This window comes from Capsicum annuum, chromosome 5 (assembly GCF_002878395.1).
Source record: "Capsicum annuum cultivar UCD-10X-F1 chromosome 5, UCD10Xv1.1, whole genome shotgun sequence".
Classification (NCBI taxonomy): domain Eukaryota; kingdom Viridiplantae; phylum Streptophyta; class Magnoliopsida; order Solanales; family Solanaceae; genus Capsicum; species Capsicum annuum.
The window spans coordinates 9,250,364-9,269,089 of NC_061115.1; the positions used below are offsets into that span (position 1 = coordinate 9,250,364).

General features: G+C 34.2%; 1 protein-coding gene across 1 annotated transcript; it reads left to right on the forward strand.

Annotated features, from left to right (window-relative positions):
- The first annotated feature begins 1,477 nt into the window (after positions 1–1,477).
- LOC107855716 (SWR1 complex subunit 2) lies at positions 1,478–9,887 on the forward strand. Its single transcript, XM_047412505.1, has 11 exons — positions 1,478–1,867; positions 2,992–3,061; positions 4,585–4,656; positions 4,825–4,868; positions 4,954–5,212; positions 5,476–5,551; positions 5,649–5,768; positions 6,069–6,137; positions 6,289–6,331; positions 8,757–8,822; positions 9,451–9,887. The coding sequence occupies exons 1-11, from the start codon at positions 1,800–1,802 to the stop codon at positions 9,647–9,649; spliced, it is 1,086 nt and encodes a 361-aa protein (XP_047268461.1). The 5' UTR covers positions 1,478–1,799; the 3' UTR covers positions 9,650–9,887.
- Positions 9,888–18,726: the final 8,839 nt, after the last annotated feature.

Here is an 18,726-nt window from a genome sequence, read left to right on the forward strand (position 1 = left end):
CGTACACATGAAGACATATCTAACTTAAATTGTCACAGTACACTTCTAAAAAGAAAGTTATCTACACGTAATATGTTAAGAGAAAAAGTGAAGTTGGTTGAAAGGAGTTGTGCACAACTTTTACTGTACATAAAATTAACGAAATAATTATCCTGAAGAACCCTAATATTGAGTAGTCCAGAGGAAATATTTGGGTTTCAATATGAATTTTAAACACCAATTTTCAAATATTTATAATTTGAAGTTGATAATATTATCATGACACACATGTGCAACACACGTACATTAAATTAGTTATTTTATTAAATGACTACATAAAATGCATGATACTCAAAATTAGTCTAACTAATTAAGCGTACGTGTATAGCACGTTAGCTATAATATTTGAATATAAAAAGAACAAATTATTGTGATTTGGACATATTTTCTTAAAACTACAATAACAAGTGTTCATTAATCGATGGGATGATTATTTCTCTTCTTATAATATGATGAGTATTGGATAGTATTCAATTGTAAATTTAGTTTTGAACGTTGAACAGAAAAATCTTGTAAAAAGAATATTATTTGGTTTGAATTTTTCATTTGAGAAAATAGTTTTTCTTCTTACCATATATTTTACAACTCCTTAAATATTAATCCTCCTAATATTTATTACCATATATTTTTTCATACCAAATAATTTAGGACTCTTCAATTTTTAAAATATATTACTCTCTTACCAGAATATTTTAGGACTCCTTAATTTTAAATATTATAAAAATAAATAATAATTAAAGAAAAATAAGTAAAAAGATAATTTTGTCTGGTACAGAGTCTTTTAATGAAGGGCGAAAAGTTCAATCACTTTTCTAATAGTATTATCACTTTTCTAATATTATTCACATTTTATATATTATATTATATATATATATATATATATATATATATATATATATATATATAGGAGTAAAACTAGTTTGATAAACTAAACTTCTATTAAATATGTTTTTGGTCTAGTAAACGGATTAACTAAAATGAAAGAGAGTGAATTATGGGCAAACGATATAAATAAAGCTTAATCACAGAAAATTTTGATATTTTTATACAATTATTAAAAATCTCAATTTTGGATTATTGAGATATATAATTAGCTTTTGATACATTCAACGAAAATATTTTTTTCGTAGAGATACATAATTAACTGTCGATATATTTTTTTCGATTTTAAATCATCGAGATATACATATACATGCAATATACATTTTTTTCCTATATAAAAGAAAAGATATATAACTAACTTTTAATATATTTTTTTAAATTTTGAGTCGATCGAAATACATAATTAACTCTCGATATATCTAATGAATATATATAATTAATTGAGATTATTATTAACTTTTTATAAGAATAAAGATTTGTGTAAATATAATAAGTTGGATTTATATTTATGTTAGTTTTTCTATCATATAAGATAATTTTTTTATAAAATATTAGTATGCTTTAATTTGTGTCATTCTCGATAACCTGAAAATTGCCTTCGATTATTACACCATAATTATATAAACAAAACTGGTATATTTCGTCAGAACTTGATACATATAAGAAAAAAAGAAATCAATTTTAGGATTAAGTCTGTTGTTTTAGTATTAATTTTTCATTCAAATGGTTAGACAATTGGTACAAAAAGTTGTTCGGATTGTTTAAGGAACACCAACTGTTCGACAAATTGTCTGCGTAAAAGGTTGCAACTGTTCATAACCAAAATCAAGATTCTTAAATCCGACACAGCAAATTTTGTTTCGAAGAAGTTTCAGATTATGGAGAGCAGTAAAGAAGAAAATGCCTCTATTCTTGATCGTGCTTCTCGAGCTACCAGAGGCAAACGGTAAATCAAGATTCCCAATTTTCACTCAACTTCTTTCTTCTTCTTTTTTTTTTTTTTTTTTTTTTCATTTTTTGGCGTAACTGGTAAAACTTGTTGTTATGTGATCAAGAGGTGTTGGAGCTGCATACAATAGATCCCTGTGGTCTGGGCCTTCTCAGTTCTCTGAACCCGTGCATAGTGGGAGATTTAGTGTACCAGGCTGCCCTTTAATTGTTTGTGTGTTTGAAGCGCAGCGTTGGCGTATCTGGTAAAGTTGTTGTCACGTGACCAAGAGGTCATGAGTTGGAGCTGGAAATAGCTACTTGCAATAATTCGGGGAAGGCTGTGTATAATAGACCCTTGTGGTCCGGCCCTTCTCCAGACCCCGCGCATAGTGGGAGGTTTCATTGGCATATCCGGTAAAGTTGATGTCATGTGACTAGAAAGTCACAGGTTGGAGCTGCGGAAATAGCTTTTTGTAGAAATGCAGGGGAAGATTGTGTACAATAGACCCTTGTGGTCCGGCCCTTCTACAAACCCCACGCATTGCGGGAGGTTTTATTGGAGTATCCGGGAAAGTTGATGTCATGTGACTAGGAAGTCATGTGTTGGAGCTGTGGAAATAGCTTCCTGCAGAAATGCGGGGGAAGATTGCGTACAATAGACCCTTGTGGTCCGGGCCTTCTCCAGACCCTGAGCATAGCGGGAGGTTTCATTGGCGTATCTGGTCAAGTTGATGTCATGTGACAGTGGTCCACAAGTTGAAGCTATGGAAACAACATCTTGAAGAAATGCTGGGAAGGCTGCATACAATAGACTCTTGTGGTCCTGGTGCATAGCAGAAGGTTTAGTGCACCAGGCCGACCTTTAATCGTTTGTGTGTCTGAAGGGCAACATTGGCGTATCCGGTAAAGTTGTTATCATGTGACCAAGAGGTCCATGGGTTGGAGCTGTGGAAATAGTCTCTTGCAGAAATTTGGGGGAAGGTTGCATACAATAGACCCTTGTGGTCTAGCCCTTCCGGGAACCCATGCATGACGGGCTGCTCCCCTTTATCTTTTTGATTATTTGTTGTGTCTTATGATTCTGTGGTTTGAGCTTAATTTAAGTTTATTTTGCCTGTACAATGGGATTTTATATGACAGGATGACCAAATTGTTGGATGATGAGTTAGAAGAGGATGAACTGTTCTGGAACCAGGAAGCTCTTAAAGATGTATGTTGTTTCATTAACATGTTACTACATTTTTGTCTTTCAGAAAAAAACTCTCAACCTCTTAGGCAGGGGTAAGGTCTGTGTGCACTCTATAGTCTATCCTCTCCAAACCCCACTTGTCGGATTGCATTAGATATGTTATTGTTATTGTACATTTATGTGTTTATTGGAATTGCAGCCAGTAGGTAGTAGCTTGAGCTTACTATGTGTAAAGATCATTTTTTAATTGTCCTGAAGGGTTATTCGTGAAGGGGTTATGGAGTAGAGGCGGAGCCTGGATTTGAAACTTATGGGTTTGGGATTCTAGTCTTTTTAAGTTATTGGGTTCTAAATTATGAGCTTTTACTGGGTTTGGCCGAACCCGTAGCCGCTCTCTCTGCCCCTGGCTGTGGGCGGTGGCCGGTGTTGTTGGGAGAAAAACATGCATTTAACATGTTAAGCTTATATCAGTTAATGGATACTAAGGGGCAATGATAGGTAACAACTATGTCTAATTTAGTTTTAAGAAGTTCAAAGGAAGTTGGAAAGAATTTCCCAAAACCATATATCCGGGAACCTCTGCATCTATGCTTATTTTCAAGTTACTGAACATTGAATCAGTTACTACACCCTTTCTCTGTCTCTTTGTGCTTAGGTTTTGACTGTAAGTTTTATAGCAGAATGGTGAATCTTCGTAAGGTACGAGTTGGATAGGCATGTTCAATGGAAACAAGAAGGGAATTCGTTAGCTTGTTATTTAGTACAAAACAACGAAATGGATTCTGGGTTGGAAAGTTTGTGAACTAAGAAACCATAAGCTTTAGTATCCAATGTGTGTTTAATAGGGACTGTAGAGGCAGATTGAAGTGCAACTACTACTGCCTTTTAGAGATTCACTTTTCTTTGTTTTTTCTTTCAAGTCCAAAACTAACATAAGAGCACAAAGAAAATGATGAAAACTGAATTTTCTTAAATATGGTTATAATTGATCTTCTACAAAGAAATATAACAAGGGAAAGATTGTACTATGAGGTCTCAGGTTCAAATTCTGTTGACACAAAAAACACTAGGTGATTTCTTCTCATTTGTCCTAGCCTTGGTGGACAAGGTTACCTTGTACTTGTTGGTTAGAGGTAACAGGTATGTCATGGAATTAGTTGAGGTGTTTGCAAGCTAGCGCAAACATCACGATTATCCAAAAAAAAAGAGTTTGTTGTCTCGAATAACTGTTGCCTCATTACTTTACTTATCTAAAATAATAATGATAATTATAATAACGCAGCCTTCATTATTTCCAGCAGCTAATTTGAGTGAAAATGACTGCTGCCTCCATTATGCCCAGCAGTAGTTTTTGGAGTGCTATCTTTTACTCAAATCATAGGTCTTGATATCTCGAATCCATGGCGGTAATCGGGCCTGAAAGTTTTAATTTTAAATTGGTTTGGCAATCCAGGGCCACAAAACTTCCGTAAAATACTTTGTTTGTGCTTGTTTGGCAAATTTGCTAATTGAATTTAATGAGCTTTTGATTGGATGCATATCAGGAAGAGAATGACGTTGAATATGAAGAGGAAGGGGAAGCTGTGGATGTTTTCGACAGTGACTTTGATGAAGACGTAAGTCCTATGTGTTCCATTTCTCATCATTGAGCTTTCCATTTCACAGATTTACTGATTGTTTGGTTAGTTGTAGTAGCAGTTCTAGCTTGGAAAGATATGTTTATCTGGATAATTCTGTTCTCGTGTGACCTATGTTGAAAATGACTGACCTATTATTGTTATCAGGAATCTGAGCCTGATGAAGAAGGAGAAAATGAACCAGTTGACAGGTTTGACACATTCAAGTTTTTGGGAAGTGTCGTTTGGCTTCATATGGATAGTCTTTTGATTATACTCTTCTCTTTTCTATGTCAGGACACTGAAGAAAAAGCGATTGATCTATCCAGGAAAACCATCTGCAAAGAAGAAAAAGACAATGAAAAACCTTACCAAGTCAGGAAAAGAACCCCAAGAAAATGAAGAAGCTCTAGATCCGTCCACCCCTTCTGAACATCATGATACTCATGATGACACCGAAGCAGAGAGAACACTTAGGAAATCAACAAGAACGGCTGTCGTTGTAAAGCAAGCTGAAAGGGAAGCCATCCGTGCAGCCATGCAGGCAACAGCGAAGGTTTGTTGTTTGCACAATAATGATATTTGTCATGATAATACTAACTAATTTTTTTTCAACATGGCATGCTTTTTTATTTTCCGAATTTACGACACAACCCTCTTATTCTTGTTTATTTATTTAGTTTGTAATCCTGTGTCATGTGCTGGTATTTCTTGATATCAGAAGACATTACTTGGACACTGAAATTAGAGTTTGTTTCTATTTTCTACTATAATTTTGGTTTGTATTACTATCTTCTGATTATGCTTCTGGTTCTTCAGCCTGTCAAAAGAAAAAAGGAAGGGGAGGAAAAGAAGATGACTCAAGAAGAAATGCTTCTTGAAGCAGCTCAAACAGGTTCGGGGTCATTTATTTACTCTATAAAATTGTTTTCAGTTCTTATCTATGCAATTTCCACTAATGATATTTAATCCATCTTTCACGAAATTGGCAGAGGTCATGAATCTGAGGAATTTGGAGCGGGTTCTAGCAAGGGAAGAAGAAGTCAAGAAAAAAGCCATCGTGCATAAAGCTGTTTACAATGGTCCTCTGATACGATACATATCCACGAACGGCAAGTTCTTTACCATAATTTGAGACCCCTAAAACTTTATCCTCTTCTCTATATCATTAACCATTGAGTTAATGGTCAAAAACACATCTAAACTATACTTTTTTGAACAATGGATATTTTGAAGTATGAAACTCGCGAATAGGTGATAGTTTAGATGTGTTTTTAACCATTAACTCTAAAACATTCGTATACGACTACTGGTTTCACTTGAAATGCTTTTTTGTTTGATATTCTTGTGAAAACTCGGTTGTTTGCCATCATTGCAAACCATGCATGTTAATTGTGTTTTGCTCTCTGCAGGTTCTACCTATCTAGAGTTTGTCAACGGAGCATCTTTCAATTCGCAGATTTCAACAACAGCTCCTCCATGTAATTATAAGTCTTGATAGTTCCCGTTCCTCTCAGTTTACATTTCCCTAGCAATCAGCATCATAACCATGGGTGATTCCACATTGCTAATGTATTTCCAGATGTTTATTGACTGGCAGCTTATGATTATTGACTGGTTTCATCTTTACAGACGCCCAGAAGGCAGTGTGTGCAGTTACTGGTTTGCCTGCACGGTAACATGCTCTTTCATTCTCATACTGTTTAATTTTACGAAGTGTATGAATTCTAGCAATCATGCTCTCTAAAACTCGTAGTTCTAGCCTATTTTTTTAATAAGATTCATCCCCATAGAAGGCGTCAAGCAGGTGCACAATATTTACAATACAAAATATCAAACTCCTTTTGAATAAGAATCTGTCAATTCTCAAGGTATCCTGAACCTTTGAACAAATAAGTCTTCCTCCAAGGATGGCAGTATCCAGAAGAGCTAGTCTTTTGAGAGAGAGATTTCGATGCATCTGAATGTTATTCCCTGGTTACTCCTCTCTTCTCTTAACAGCAGTTTAAAATCCCAGTAATCTCAAACAGCAGCCAGTTGAGACCACAGGACTTTTCTTAGGTTCTTTCATTAGAGCTATAGACTGCCAAGAAGATCCATTTAAAACCGTTGATGGCGCTTCTTTGGAGAAGTGGAGAACATAAATGGAAATTTGCATTTACAGCTCCTCTTATACCAGATAAAAACAATGTCTGTTTTTCTTCCCTCAGCATGTTTAAAAGTGTTGTTAGCTCATCTACTAGTCAATTTTCCTAATTCCAGTGGGATCTCAAGATCCCCTTTTTTGTCTCTAAATAGGCAGTATATCTCAGCTCTCTGTTGCAGTATCGACATTTGACAAGTTTGTGCAAATCTGTTATTGAGACTTCGTACATTCCAACTGATCATATTGAGCTTCATTTATCCTCTATTCATTGACATTTATTTCACTGTCTCCTAGATATGTGATTGGCCGTCATATAATCTCATTGGTTTACATGTATTCTAGTCTACGTCATAGTTGTAGAGGTTTTTTACCATCTTGTTCTTTTTGATGAATACATCTCGACATATTCATCATCTAAAGATATTTCATTAGAACAGTTATTACTGTGAGGTTTCCAGAAACAACAAATGTAATGTAGCCTGTTCTGTCTTGATCCCATTTGTTTTTCTCCCGAACCGTCATCTCTCTTACATCAGTACAGACATGGGGCACCTCCATTTTGGCTCTTTCAAACAGTAGCTTGCTTGTTTCTTCTTACCTTGACTCTCTCTTGTCCTCTCTCACGCACAAAGAGACGCGCACAATCTCATATTGGAGCTTTTTAATTTGTTCCCTTTGATAATATTTCTGTGTTTCCATGAGCTTTTCCTTTATTCTATTGCCTAAAAATAGAGATTACATGTACATGACCTGTTATGTGTCCTGGATGAATTATCATCTCTTTGTCTTCATCTTTCTTTGAGGTAGTAGTGAGGCTAGAAGCACAGGAGGTAGGGAAGAGGGATAAGTTCAAGTATCTCGGGTCCGTGATCCAGAGTAACGGTGAGATTGACGAGGATGTCTCGCACCGTATTGGGGCGGGATGGATGAAGTGGAAACTCGCATCGGGGGTGCTGTGTGATAAGAAGGTGCCGCCCAAGCTTAAAGGCAAATTCTATAGGGTGGTAGTCCGTCCGGCCTTGCTGTATGGAGCGGAGTGTTGGCCAGTTAAGAACTCCCACATCCAAAGAATGAAGGTGGCAGAAATGCGGATGTTGCGCTGGATGTGTGGACTGACCCGAGGGGATAGAGTTCGGAATGAGACTATCCGGGAGAAGGTTGGTGTGACTTCAGTGGAGTGTAAGATGCGGGAAGCACGATTGAGATGGTTCGGACACGTGAAGAGGAGGGGCACGGATGCCCCGGTCCGTAGGTGTGAGAGGCTAGCGTTGGATGGTTTTAGACGGGGTAGGGGTAGACCGAAGAAGTACTGGGGTGAGGTGATTAGGCGGGACATGGAACATTTACAGCTCACCGAGGACATGACCCTAGATAGGAAGGTATGGAAGATGAGAATTACGGCAGAGGATTAGGGCCAGTTCGGGTCGCTAGTGTAGGGAATAAATTGGTGGGGGGTATTCCTGTTATGATTCCGTATTCAATGTTCCGTGTTCCGTGTTCCATGTTTATTACGAATATGTGTGCTTTCCTCCGCTGTATATTCCTGCATTCCTGCTTTACTCTGTTTTATATTCCTTATGGGTGCCGTATCTATGTTATGTCATCTGCTTCTGTGCTGTACTATGTGTTTGTGTGATATCTCGTGACTTGAGCCGGGGGTCTTTCGGAAACAGCCTTTCTACTTCATCAGAGGTAGAGGTATGGACTGCGTACATCTTACCCCCCCCCAGACCCCACTAAGTGGGAATACACTGGGTTTGTTGTTGTTGTTGTTGTTGTCTTCATCTTTCTTTGTATAATAGTTTTAATTTGGATGTCTATTGTATTATTGGTATGGGATTGCGTACATTTTACCCTCGCCAGACCCCGCTATGTGGGAATACACAGGGTATGTTCTTGTTGTCGGCTATTATATTATTGACTAAGTGTTGTTTTCATCATTGATAATTTTTAGGTATCGTGACCCGAAGACTGGGCTTCCTTATGCAACTAAAGAAGCATTTAAGGTCATCCGTGAACGGTAAGGATTCATTTAACTTAATATTGAGTGATTAAGGATGATGAGTGAAAAGCCTTGTCGTACTATTTCATGGTTCTTGCTATGATCAGCATTGTAATCAGGAGTAAAGTCATTGCGAGCCGTACTTGCTGTACGAAGTGGAACTTCTTATGACTTGGCTTTTAATATAGAATCGGCTTTTTAGGCAAGATCATAAACCTTGAACCGTGATTTTTAAAGAGAAAGGGACTATATACGCGATTTCCGGAGAATGAACTACTAGCCAATAAGTTCTACAATGGTAAATTCCCCCTTACGTCTCACTTAGTTTCCACGTAAAGCTAGAAAACACTACATGAACTTGGGTTAAGTTATGAAAAAGGGTGTGTTCTTTGCAAAGGTTCAGTTCTTGCAGATCAACTGAATGCATATCTGATCACGCCTTACATTTAGGGGCGGAGCCAGGGTGGCGGAAGTGGGTCATCCAAATCCCCTTCGTTGGAAAAGTATACTTTATATATAAGGTCAAATATGATATTTGTGTGTATACATTGCATATTGACCCCGCTTGACACAACTGAGAATCCATTTCGAACCCCCTTGATGAAAATCCTGTCCTTCATAAAATTACTATTCCTCATTCTCACAGGTTGGCCGAGCAAAGTAGCCGGGCTCGGGAGGAAATGCGTATGGACGAGTTGTCTCAGGCAATTTCCGGGCAAGGATTTACCTCGAAACGAAAGAGGTCAACAATTCCAAATAGTAGAAAAACGTCGTGCCCGCGAGTATTTGCTCGAATTCGCAAGTTTCCTGCTGATTATGACACCATATCTGAGGATTCAGAGTAGACACTATTATGTACACACTCATCTTTATATCTTAGTTTAGGTTTGTATAGATGCAGAAGGTAGGTTTTTTTTATTGATTAGCTTGTAATATCAGTCAATAGTCTCAGAATTTTGTACGAAGAAATGAACACATGACATGTAATCCATCTGAATTTAGTCCCATCACATCTTCGAAACTTGTGGTCTAAAATACATCATGACATTCATGTGGCTATAAAATCATTATGCCATTTAGGGATCGTTTGGTGTGAGGTACAACGGATAAATTGTTTCAGAATAAAATGTAAGATTATTTTATTCCGTGATTGATTAGAGGTATTAGCTAGTTTCAGAATTATTTATCCAATCATTTATATCATAGTGATGGTGGGATAACTAATCTCAGGATTAATTAAGGTTGGAACCTTGTCATTGTTGTAGTGCAACACTTCTTCCCTAACCACCTTTGTGGTCGAGTGGTAAGTACTTCTCCATTCTTAATCAAAGGTATCAGGTTCAAGCTCTGTATATGGAGTCACCTTTGATAAGGAGCAATTTTACTGCATGAGTTCAGATTAGTCGGACTTTAATATGAATACAAATATTGAGTTCAGATTAATCGGACTTCAATATGAATACAAATATCAAGTGGGAAACAAAGAATAAAACCACTCCTTACCTATTGAAGAGAGATCATAAACCATCTTATTTTGGAGCAAAAACTATTTTTTAATTTTTTTATTTTAAAAAGAAAAGTGAGAGAGAAGAGTAAAATGGGACCTCACCAACTTCAACAAAAAGGTCAATTATAATTCACTTTTTAATATCTTTTAAATTTTAACTTTTTTTTGGCTCAATATATCAAGGCCCTACTTTGTCCATAAGTGATAAGTACTGGAAAACTTTACAATCGTACCAGAACATCTTGATGGAGTTATTTGGTGCTGACATCATTGATGTTCTCATCATTCAAACTTAGTTTATAAGTTATGAATTCACGTGTATATATATATATATATATATATATATATATTAAAAGATTCATTAAATTTTTAAAATATTTAACTATAAATTTGATTATTATTATTGTTCATTAACTTAAAATTACGATAAGCATTCATAAACTTTAAATTTTAAATTCGTCTTTGTTTGTCAAAAGTTATAACTCATAATTTTTTAAATTGTTGTGAGCTACTTCCTTCTGCTTTCCTAATTTTTTAATAATTTAAAAGTTAGGCAGTCAGTCAAAATTATGGACTATTGACATATATATATGTAAAGACATAACTTTGGAGGCTGTGGAATTTTTCTCTTTGCATGCACTTAAGTCTATTCATAAAAAAGATATTAACAAATGTGTGGATTATATATTTTTGCATATTAAATTACTATTTTCATTGACAATATTCACTACATAAAAAAAAATTAAAAAATCACTACATATACCTAGGGCTAGGCATAAAATATCAAAACTGAATTATCGAATCAAATAGAAAAATTTGGTAATTGATATTTGGTAATTTGATATTCGGTATGGTATTTGGGAGTAAAATTTCAACATTTCGATATTCGGGATTGAGTTTGGTACAAGATATTAGTACTGTTTGGTATTCGGTATTTACCGAATATCGAAATATATATATATATAGAGAGAGAGAGATTCACAATAGATACTAGCATTAATCATTCCAAAGAATCTCTTCGACGTTGATAATATATTCGTAAAAAACAACAACAAAAAATACTAAATAAGATTTCTATTAAATATACCTTTAAAGTTTAAACGCACATTGACACTTCTCCAACTTTAATATGGTATTATCAAATACCATACCGAACAAAAGTTTAATTTACCGATTACCGAACCGATGTTTATAAATATGGTATGTGGTATCTACATTCAAATACCGATTACCGAATTACCAAACCCGAACATTAAAAATACCGAATCGAATACCGAACGCTCACCCTTATATATACCACGTGCATGTTTATTAGGTCGAGATAGATTCAGAATTTGAAATTTATGGAATTCTACGTGATTTCAAAATAATATTATAGAAATAAATAATTTACACACAAATATTTATAGATACTTATGAAATGGGTTCACGTGAATTCATAATCGGACTTCTGTCACTAGGTCATGATTATTGAAGGATATGTGATTAATTAGTCTAAAAGCTTATGGGATTACAAATCGGAGACGGAGCTAATAGTATTTGAAATTTATGAATTTTGGATTCTAGTTTTTAAAGCTTCTGAATTCTATATTAATGATCTCTGTATATTCAATAAATTTTTAATACAAATACAAGGTTGTTTTAATTAAAACTACTGACTTTCATAGCCGATATTCTAATTTCGCCCTCTTGAGAAAGTGTGTACATTTTATTTATTTAACATGTATCTTCGATATCAAATTTGGAATCATGCACGTACTGTAGAGGCTAATATAATAGACACTTTCTTCTTGGCCAAGATTTTTTTTTTTTAAATTATTATTATTATTATTATTATTATTATTATTATTATTATTATTATTATTATTATTATAAAAAAAATTAAAAAACTACTTAGAAGAAGCTTCAGATTGTTGAGTTGTCCCATATGAAATGTCTAAATATTTAGTCTTTTTAATGATTTTTAGGCATTGGGGTAAAGTTAGATTCAAGGATCATGTTCTTATATATTATAAATTTTGAATTAGTGTCTCATTATTAATTCATTATCAAAAAGAATTTTCACTTATTTAACATATAAAAAAATCATACTTGTGCATATTTAAGTGTATGAAAATAATGAGTTATCCCACATACCAATCAGATATTGCATATTTGATCTTTTTATACGTATGATTTAATCTCCGTGATCTCATAAGCTAATTTTTGAATTTGAGTTAGATCTGACGTGTTGACACATAGATTCAACAATATCATTAATTAATCGTTGGTTATATATTCTTGAATTTGATGGACTATGACATAAGCCTTCTAATTAATGCAAGAGAAAAATATTCCTTTATATTTAAGCAATCAATGATGTAAGAGATATAGATACTTTAGGAATTTTATTTGGTTCACACACCTTGATGATCAACATTAAGACACTCTCCCCTCTCTATTTTCACAAAATATTCATAGATATTTAATTTTTTATTTCAATTATATAATATTTTTCATTTTTGATATTAACACGATGTAAATTTTGGTCAATTTTTTTAAAATGTATTTTTATCGTATTGATATGAGAAGAATTATAATTTATAACAGTACTTTTCGTTTAGTCTTTGAATATCTGAATTTAAGTTTGAAATTAGTGAATCGATCTAATCCAATTTAACGTCAAAAAATTAGATAAAATAATTTTTGAGAAGTGAAAAATGTGATATAAATTGAGGTGGAGAGAGTAATAGTTTTAATTTCTTTGTCCACTAACTATCCTTTTATGGAACTTACATGCGTGAATACAAATTAATCCAAATCTCGCTATAAATATCAAACACCAAGGAAAAGACCCCAAAAAGAAAATCTCTCTAATTTCTAAAACAAATCTCTATATTTTCTAGAGATAAGCATTCAGTACCACACTGAACTATGACTAGAGTTGCTAAGACACATTTCAAATTCACAGGAGTCCTATTAACCCCTAACTTCAATTTTAGCCTACTTTTTGTCGGTCTTTTGTGTTGACGTGACATCTTTATTAAATAAAATGGAGATCACATCAAAGGTGCCACCTCCGCTACAAAGATTGATAAAAAGGTGTCACATCAGCTAGAAAGGACGACAAAAATACGCTAAAATTAAATTCAAAAAAAGTAATAGGACCTCGTGAAGTTGGAGTGCGCCGTAACAAATTTGGTCCTAGTTCGAGAGAACCCAGATGCTTTACTCTATTTTCTATGCATGGTCATGTCACAATCTTTCCTTTTGACTATGATTCATTGAAACACATACACAGGAAGCTGAGCTGCTTGTGTCTGTTAATTTCCTACCTCTTTCTTTCTTGGAAATTTCATCAATATCCTATGTATAAATACCACTATTTCAAGATTCACTTGATCACACAAAGTGCAAAATAGTACAAAATTATAGAAATTATGGATGGGCCAAAGCAAAAAGAAGCCATAAAAGTGAAGTATATAGACAGTCCATTGTTGGTAAATGCCAAAAATGCAACTGAGTTTAGGACAATTGTTCAACAACTTACTGGAAAAACCCCTCAAAAAATGGCAAGTGGTGGCACAATTCATGAATCTTCTTCAAGGGTCAAATTAGCACACAGTAATAATAATAGTAATGTGGAGGAATTACTAATGAAAGATCTTTCACAAGGCATAAACATATATCACTATCTAGATTACTAGATAGTAAGTAGTGTTTTATGTTTCTTTCTTTCTATTTTTTCTCCTCGGAGTGCGTGCGTGCGGTACTTTCTCAGACTTTGCTAATACGAGATGTTTTGTGAACTTTTTTCACATGCAAGGCATTAACATGTATCACTCACTATCTAGATTATTACTAGCTAGTAGGGTTTTATGGTTCTTTCTCTCTATTTTTTCTCCTCGGAGTGCGTGTGCGGTGCTTTTCCAAACTCTGCTAATGCGAGATGTTTTGTGAAGTTTCACATGCAAGTCATATACATATATCACTATCTAGATTACTAGTAGTGTTCTATGGTTCTTACTTTCTACTTTTTTATCTCGGGTTGCGGTCCATTTCTAAACTTTGCGAATGCGGGATTGTTGGTGCAACGGGATGCATTGTGCACCGAGTTGTTGTTGTTGTTGTTGTTTCTGATTTTTGTGGACAATATATGGAGAATCAGAGTGATGAATGAAACAATTCATCATGAAGTGTATTCTAGCAATAAGTTGATCCTTTGTATGTGCACATGAAATTTGAAATAAATAATGAAGAATTTTGAATTTTATGCTGATATATATGTACATATCGCATCGAGGTATTTTTGAGTTTTATTGTCTTTAACATACCATACATGATGCTAAAATTATAGAGCTACAAAATACAGAAAAGAATTTTTAAAAAAATTACTAAAGAAGAAAATGACATATAACTAAAACAAAGAGTATTCATAACTAATAGTAACTTATTTTCTTAAGGGAAGTATATATACTGTGGCGTCAAGTTAAGGTGAATTCAAGTAAAAATAAATAAATAAATAATGATGATTCAACCTTATAAATTAGCTTAAATAGAAAAAATACACCAAGATCATATAATAGATAGAATAAACTTTTAACCCACCAATGCAGAGACCTACAATAATAATAATTTTTCATATTTTCATATGTAGGATTTTCACGGTAACAAGTCATTCGAGTGGAAATTTTGTCGGTGTTAGATTTTTTATTTTTTTTTCTAAAATATGATTAGTAGTATATATTAAAACAGTATAGGAAAGTGTCAGAAGACATTATTACAAACACAAGCGTTCGAAGTATGAGGTGCAGGACTAACTGCATTACAAAACATAGGATGACAGAAACCCGAGAAATTGGGATGGGGCCTGTTAATACTAAACCTTTCCCTATCTTTATCCAGGAGTGCAAATACGAAGAGATCAGAGGAGCTTCGACCAAAATGTGATGCCACTTTCTGTAATTGATGCATCAAAGTTTATCAAACTATCTGCTACCATGTTGAACTCCCTGTACATGTGGTAGATAGGCGAATCATGGAGTAATTTAGGAGGGACCTGCAATGCAATCATCAATTATATGTGAGTAGACAGGAAGTGGATCGAATAGAGCGTCTATTACCTCTACCGAATTCACTATAATGCAAAGAGAAAGATATTCATGTCGATATGCGAGTTGGAGCCCTCGGAGTATAGCGCAAGAAACTCCTGCATAACCGTGGACGTTTATGTGTATAATAGTCTTCCTTTTATATATTATACATTTAAAAAAATTGTATATTTCAACTCAAACTTTAATACTAATAAGTTCAAGAACAACTTTCAAAAATTACAATGAAGTTACACCAACTTCAAACACAAGTTTAAATGAATAATTAAATGAACTATCAAAATGAAGTGCTTATAACCTTTAAGAAAGAAGATGAAGCAGAAAATAGTAGAATTAAGTCTACCGAATGCACTGTGTATCCTTAAGAAATTTATTCTCCTCAAGTACCCAAGATTATAGAATCTTTCCTTATAGGATAAAATGATTCTCTTTCTGAAAATAGCGTTACCTCAATTTTTCAGAAACTTCAAACTCAGTCAACGATTTGATGATCACACGAGAGTTTTTCAGAAGAGAAGAAGATTGTTTTTTTTCCACCCAAAATCATATCTTTACTTGAGAAAAAGCTCAAGTATTTATAGTCATTAAGTGTCCCTTCGAAAAGGAAGTAATGGTGCATAAAAAAATACAACCTTATGAAATAGTACGTCACCTGTGTCTGGTCTGTGTTGGACCTACGCCAAGCCTGCAACCTCAGGTGACTGTTAGCACTTTTCAGTGGCTTCTGCAGTTCCAGCAGCCTGCGCCAGGTCTGTGCGTGCAGGTCGCACCTTTTGCAGTGTGTCTCTTCCTCGAAGGGTCGCGTCCCTTCGAGGTGCATTGTGTATGTGTTTGCACTGCGTTTGAAATGTGTCGCCAAATGGAGTAAAACATTTTCATTGAATTTTTGGATTAAAACTTTACTTGTTTTTCAAGTTTCAATTAAATTTTATCCAAAAAATTAATTTCTGGATCATTTGACAAAGTCGAAGCAGAGCGAGTGACGACGTCAACGATCCGAGACATCTCTTGTTCTTGTATCACTATCCAAATCGAAAAGTGTTTCTTAATATAAACACAATAAAAATTTTTTCTCCCACCAATATAGAAAAACTTGACTGTAAAATTTCATTTTTCCTCCTATTTATTCCGTCTGTTTTACATTCACACACCAACTTAGCTAATGACATTTTTGACTCTTCTCAGCATGAGTCATCAACCACGAGGACCTTTATTTTTGACTTAGTTCGTCATCTCTACTTTACATGATGTATCATTCATGATGTACGTAATACACTTAATTTAAAGAAATATTTTGGAATCTTACTTATGTTATCAATTTTTATAATATAAAGTTCCCATGTGCTTTGACATTTAATGCTACGTGGTTGGAATATAGTATATATATATGCATGACACTGACAGAAACGTTTATCAGCATAAATATTTTTTTAAAAAATTAAAAGTGCCCCTATGGGTAAAATGAGAACGTTGGAACCATTAAATTACTAGATATAACAAGATAATATTATACATACTAAAACTGAAAATAGAATGTTACGTTATTGAATTGTTCAATCCAGCAGCTATTATATATGTTGACATGCATGCCAGATAATGTAAATATTGTCAAATCAAAGTCCATTCAGTATTAAAAAAATATCAAAGTATGTTTATAATTTCATCATGCATGATGATAGCACCAACTATATATAATTCTAGTTCTAGACAGATAAAAAGATTTGGAAATTTAATGAAAATATAAGGTGTGTTCGGTACGAAGGAAAATGCTATTATAAAAACTATTTTTCTGAAAAATATTTTCTAAGAAAATAAATAGGTTTCTTGTTTATTTTCTTAAATATGATACGTAAGCCAAGCATATTATCAAAAAAATATTTGTATAATGTTTAGATAAATATTACGAAAGGTGGGGTACGGGGTGGAGTTGGGGCTATAGGGGTGGAGCAAAGATGAGTTGTTGGAAGATGGAGAGGACACAATATGCGGAATGTCACTATTGGACAATAAAATTTTCGAGGTCGAAAGATAAATAATCGAGACAAGAAAAATATACTGCAACAATCAATTTATTGATTTTAATGCGAGTGTTACAATCTCTGTGAATCCTCTGATTCGCCTTTTCAAATATAAATTCAAGGGCTTAAAGTTTGATCTTGAATTTGAACTTGATTTGATGGACTTAAGGGACTTGATCTTGACTTGTGCTTGAATTCAAGGGCTTTTGAGCTTGCTCTTGAATATTGTGGTCTTGATCTTGAATCTTGATGAACTTGATTTGAATGCTTGAGCTTTTTAGAGAAATTGCGGCATTTGATCCACGAGCTTTCTCTTGCTACTTGTTAGAGTTCTGGGGGTTTGCTTTTTTCTGACTTATGAGACCCCTATTTATAGTTGTAGAGAAGGAAGAGTCATGATGAATATGGACTTCCTTTAACTAATCAGATTTAAGTGATGTGACGCCTTTTTATGGGCTTTTGTTTCATGGGTCTGCTGCATCATTTTGACATGTGGCACGGTCCTATTGGCTCCTTCACTTGGTTTGGCATGTCACATCATTTGACACGTGACGCTTATTTAGGCCTCTAGAATATGACAATATCTTGGGCTTAGTAAAGTGGACTCATCATTTGTAGCCCAAATTAATGGACTAACTCAATAAATATTGGGTCTTATTTAAATCCACACACATTTGAACTTAAATAATTAATTCAATTATATTAATCCGCAATATTTATTTGGGACTAATATATTTTGAATTTAATATAATTCGAATTTTGTACGGATTTAAATTTAATAAAATTGCATCGCCCACAAATGCCCCCTACTTCAAGACTTGTCGAGACAATTAATATTTTGGAGACTAGCCTTGAAGTATGAATATTTAAACATATTTCCTTCGTGCTTCAACAATTTCCCATACATAAGAACACCTCATTCAAAAATTTTAAAGCCGAACCATATTGATGTTGTCTTTCAAAACTCTTTTATTTTTTTTTCATGAATCTCTATACTTAAGACCCGTTGGTGAGACATGATATCCAATTCCAAACAGTTTTGGAAGACTTTTTCATTGCCTTACTTAATCAGAAAATTTAAACTTAGATTGGAGAAGGAAACAACCTCCAATTTGACTTTGTATGGGAGAAGAAAACAACCTCCGATTTGAATTTGTATGGAAGAAGAAAATCAACCTCCAATTTGAATTTGTATGGCAGAAGGAAATAACCCCCAATTTGAATTTGTATGGGAAAAGAAAACAATCTCCAATTTGAATTTGGAGATGAAAGCTATCCTAATCTGAATATATATTGGAGAAAGAAAC

What these genes read in the sequence shown, in the direction of transcription:
- LOC107855716 (XM_047412505.1), top strand. Translation starts at nt 1,800, where the DNA reads ATGGAGAGCAGTAAAGAAGAAAATGCCTCTATTCTTGATCGTGCTTCT. An exon ending in CGAGCTACCAGAGGCAAACG is followed by an intron (nt 1,868 to 2,991) that starts GTAAATCAAGAT and finishes TTTATATGACAG; the next exon opens with GATGACCAAATTGTTGGATG. An exon ending in ACCAGGAAGCTCTTAAAGAT is followed by an intron (nt 3,062 to 4,584) that starts GTATGTTGTTTC and finishes GATGCATATCAG; the next exon opens with GAAGAGAATGACGTTGAATA.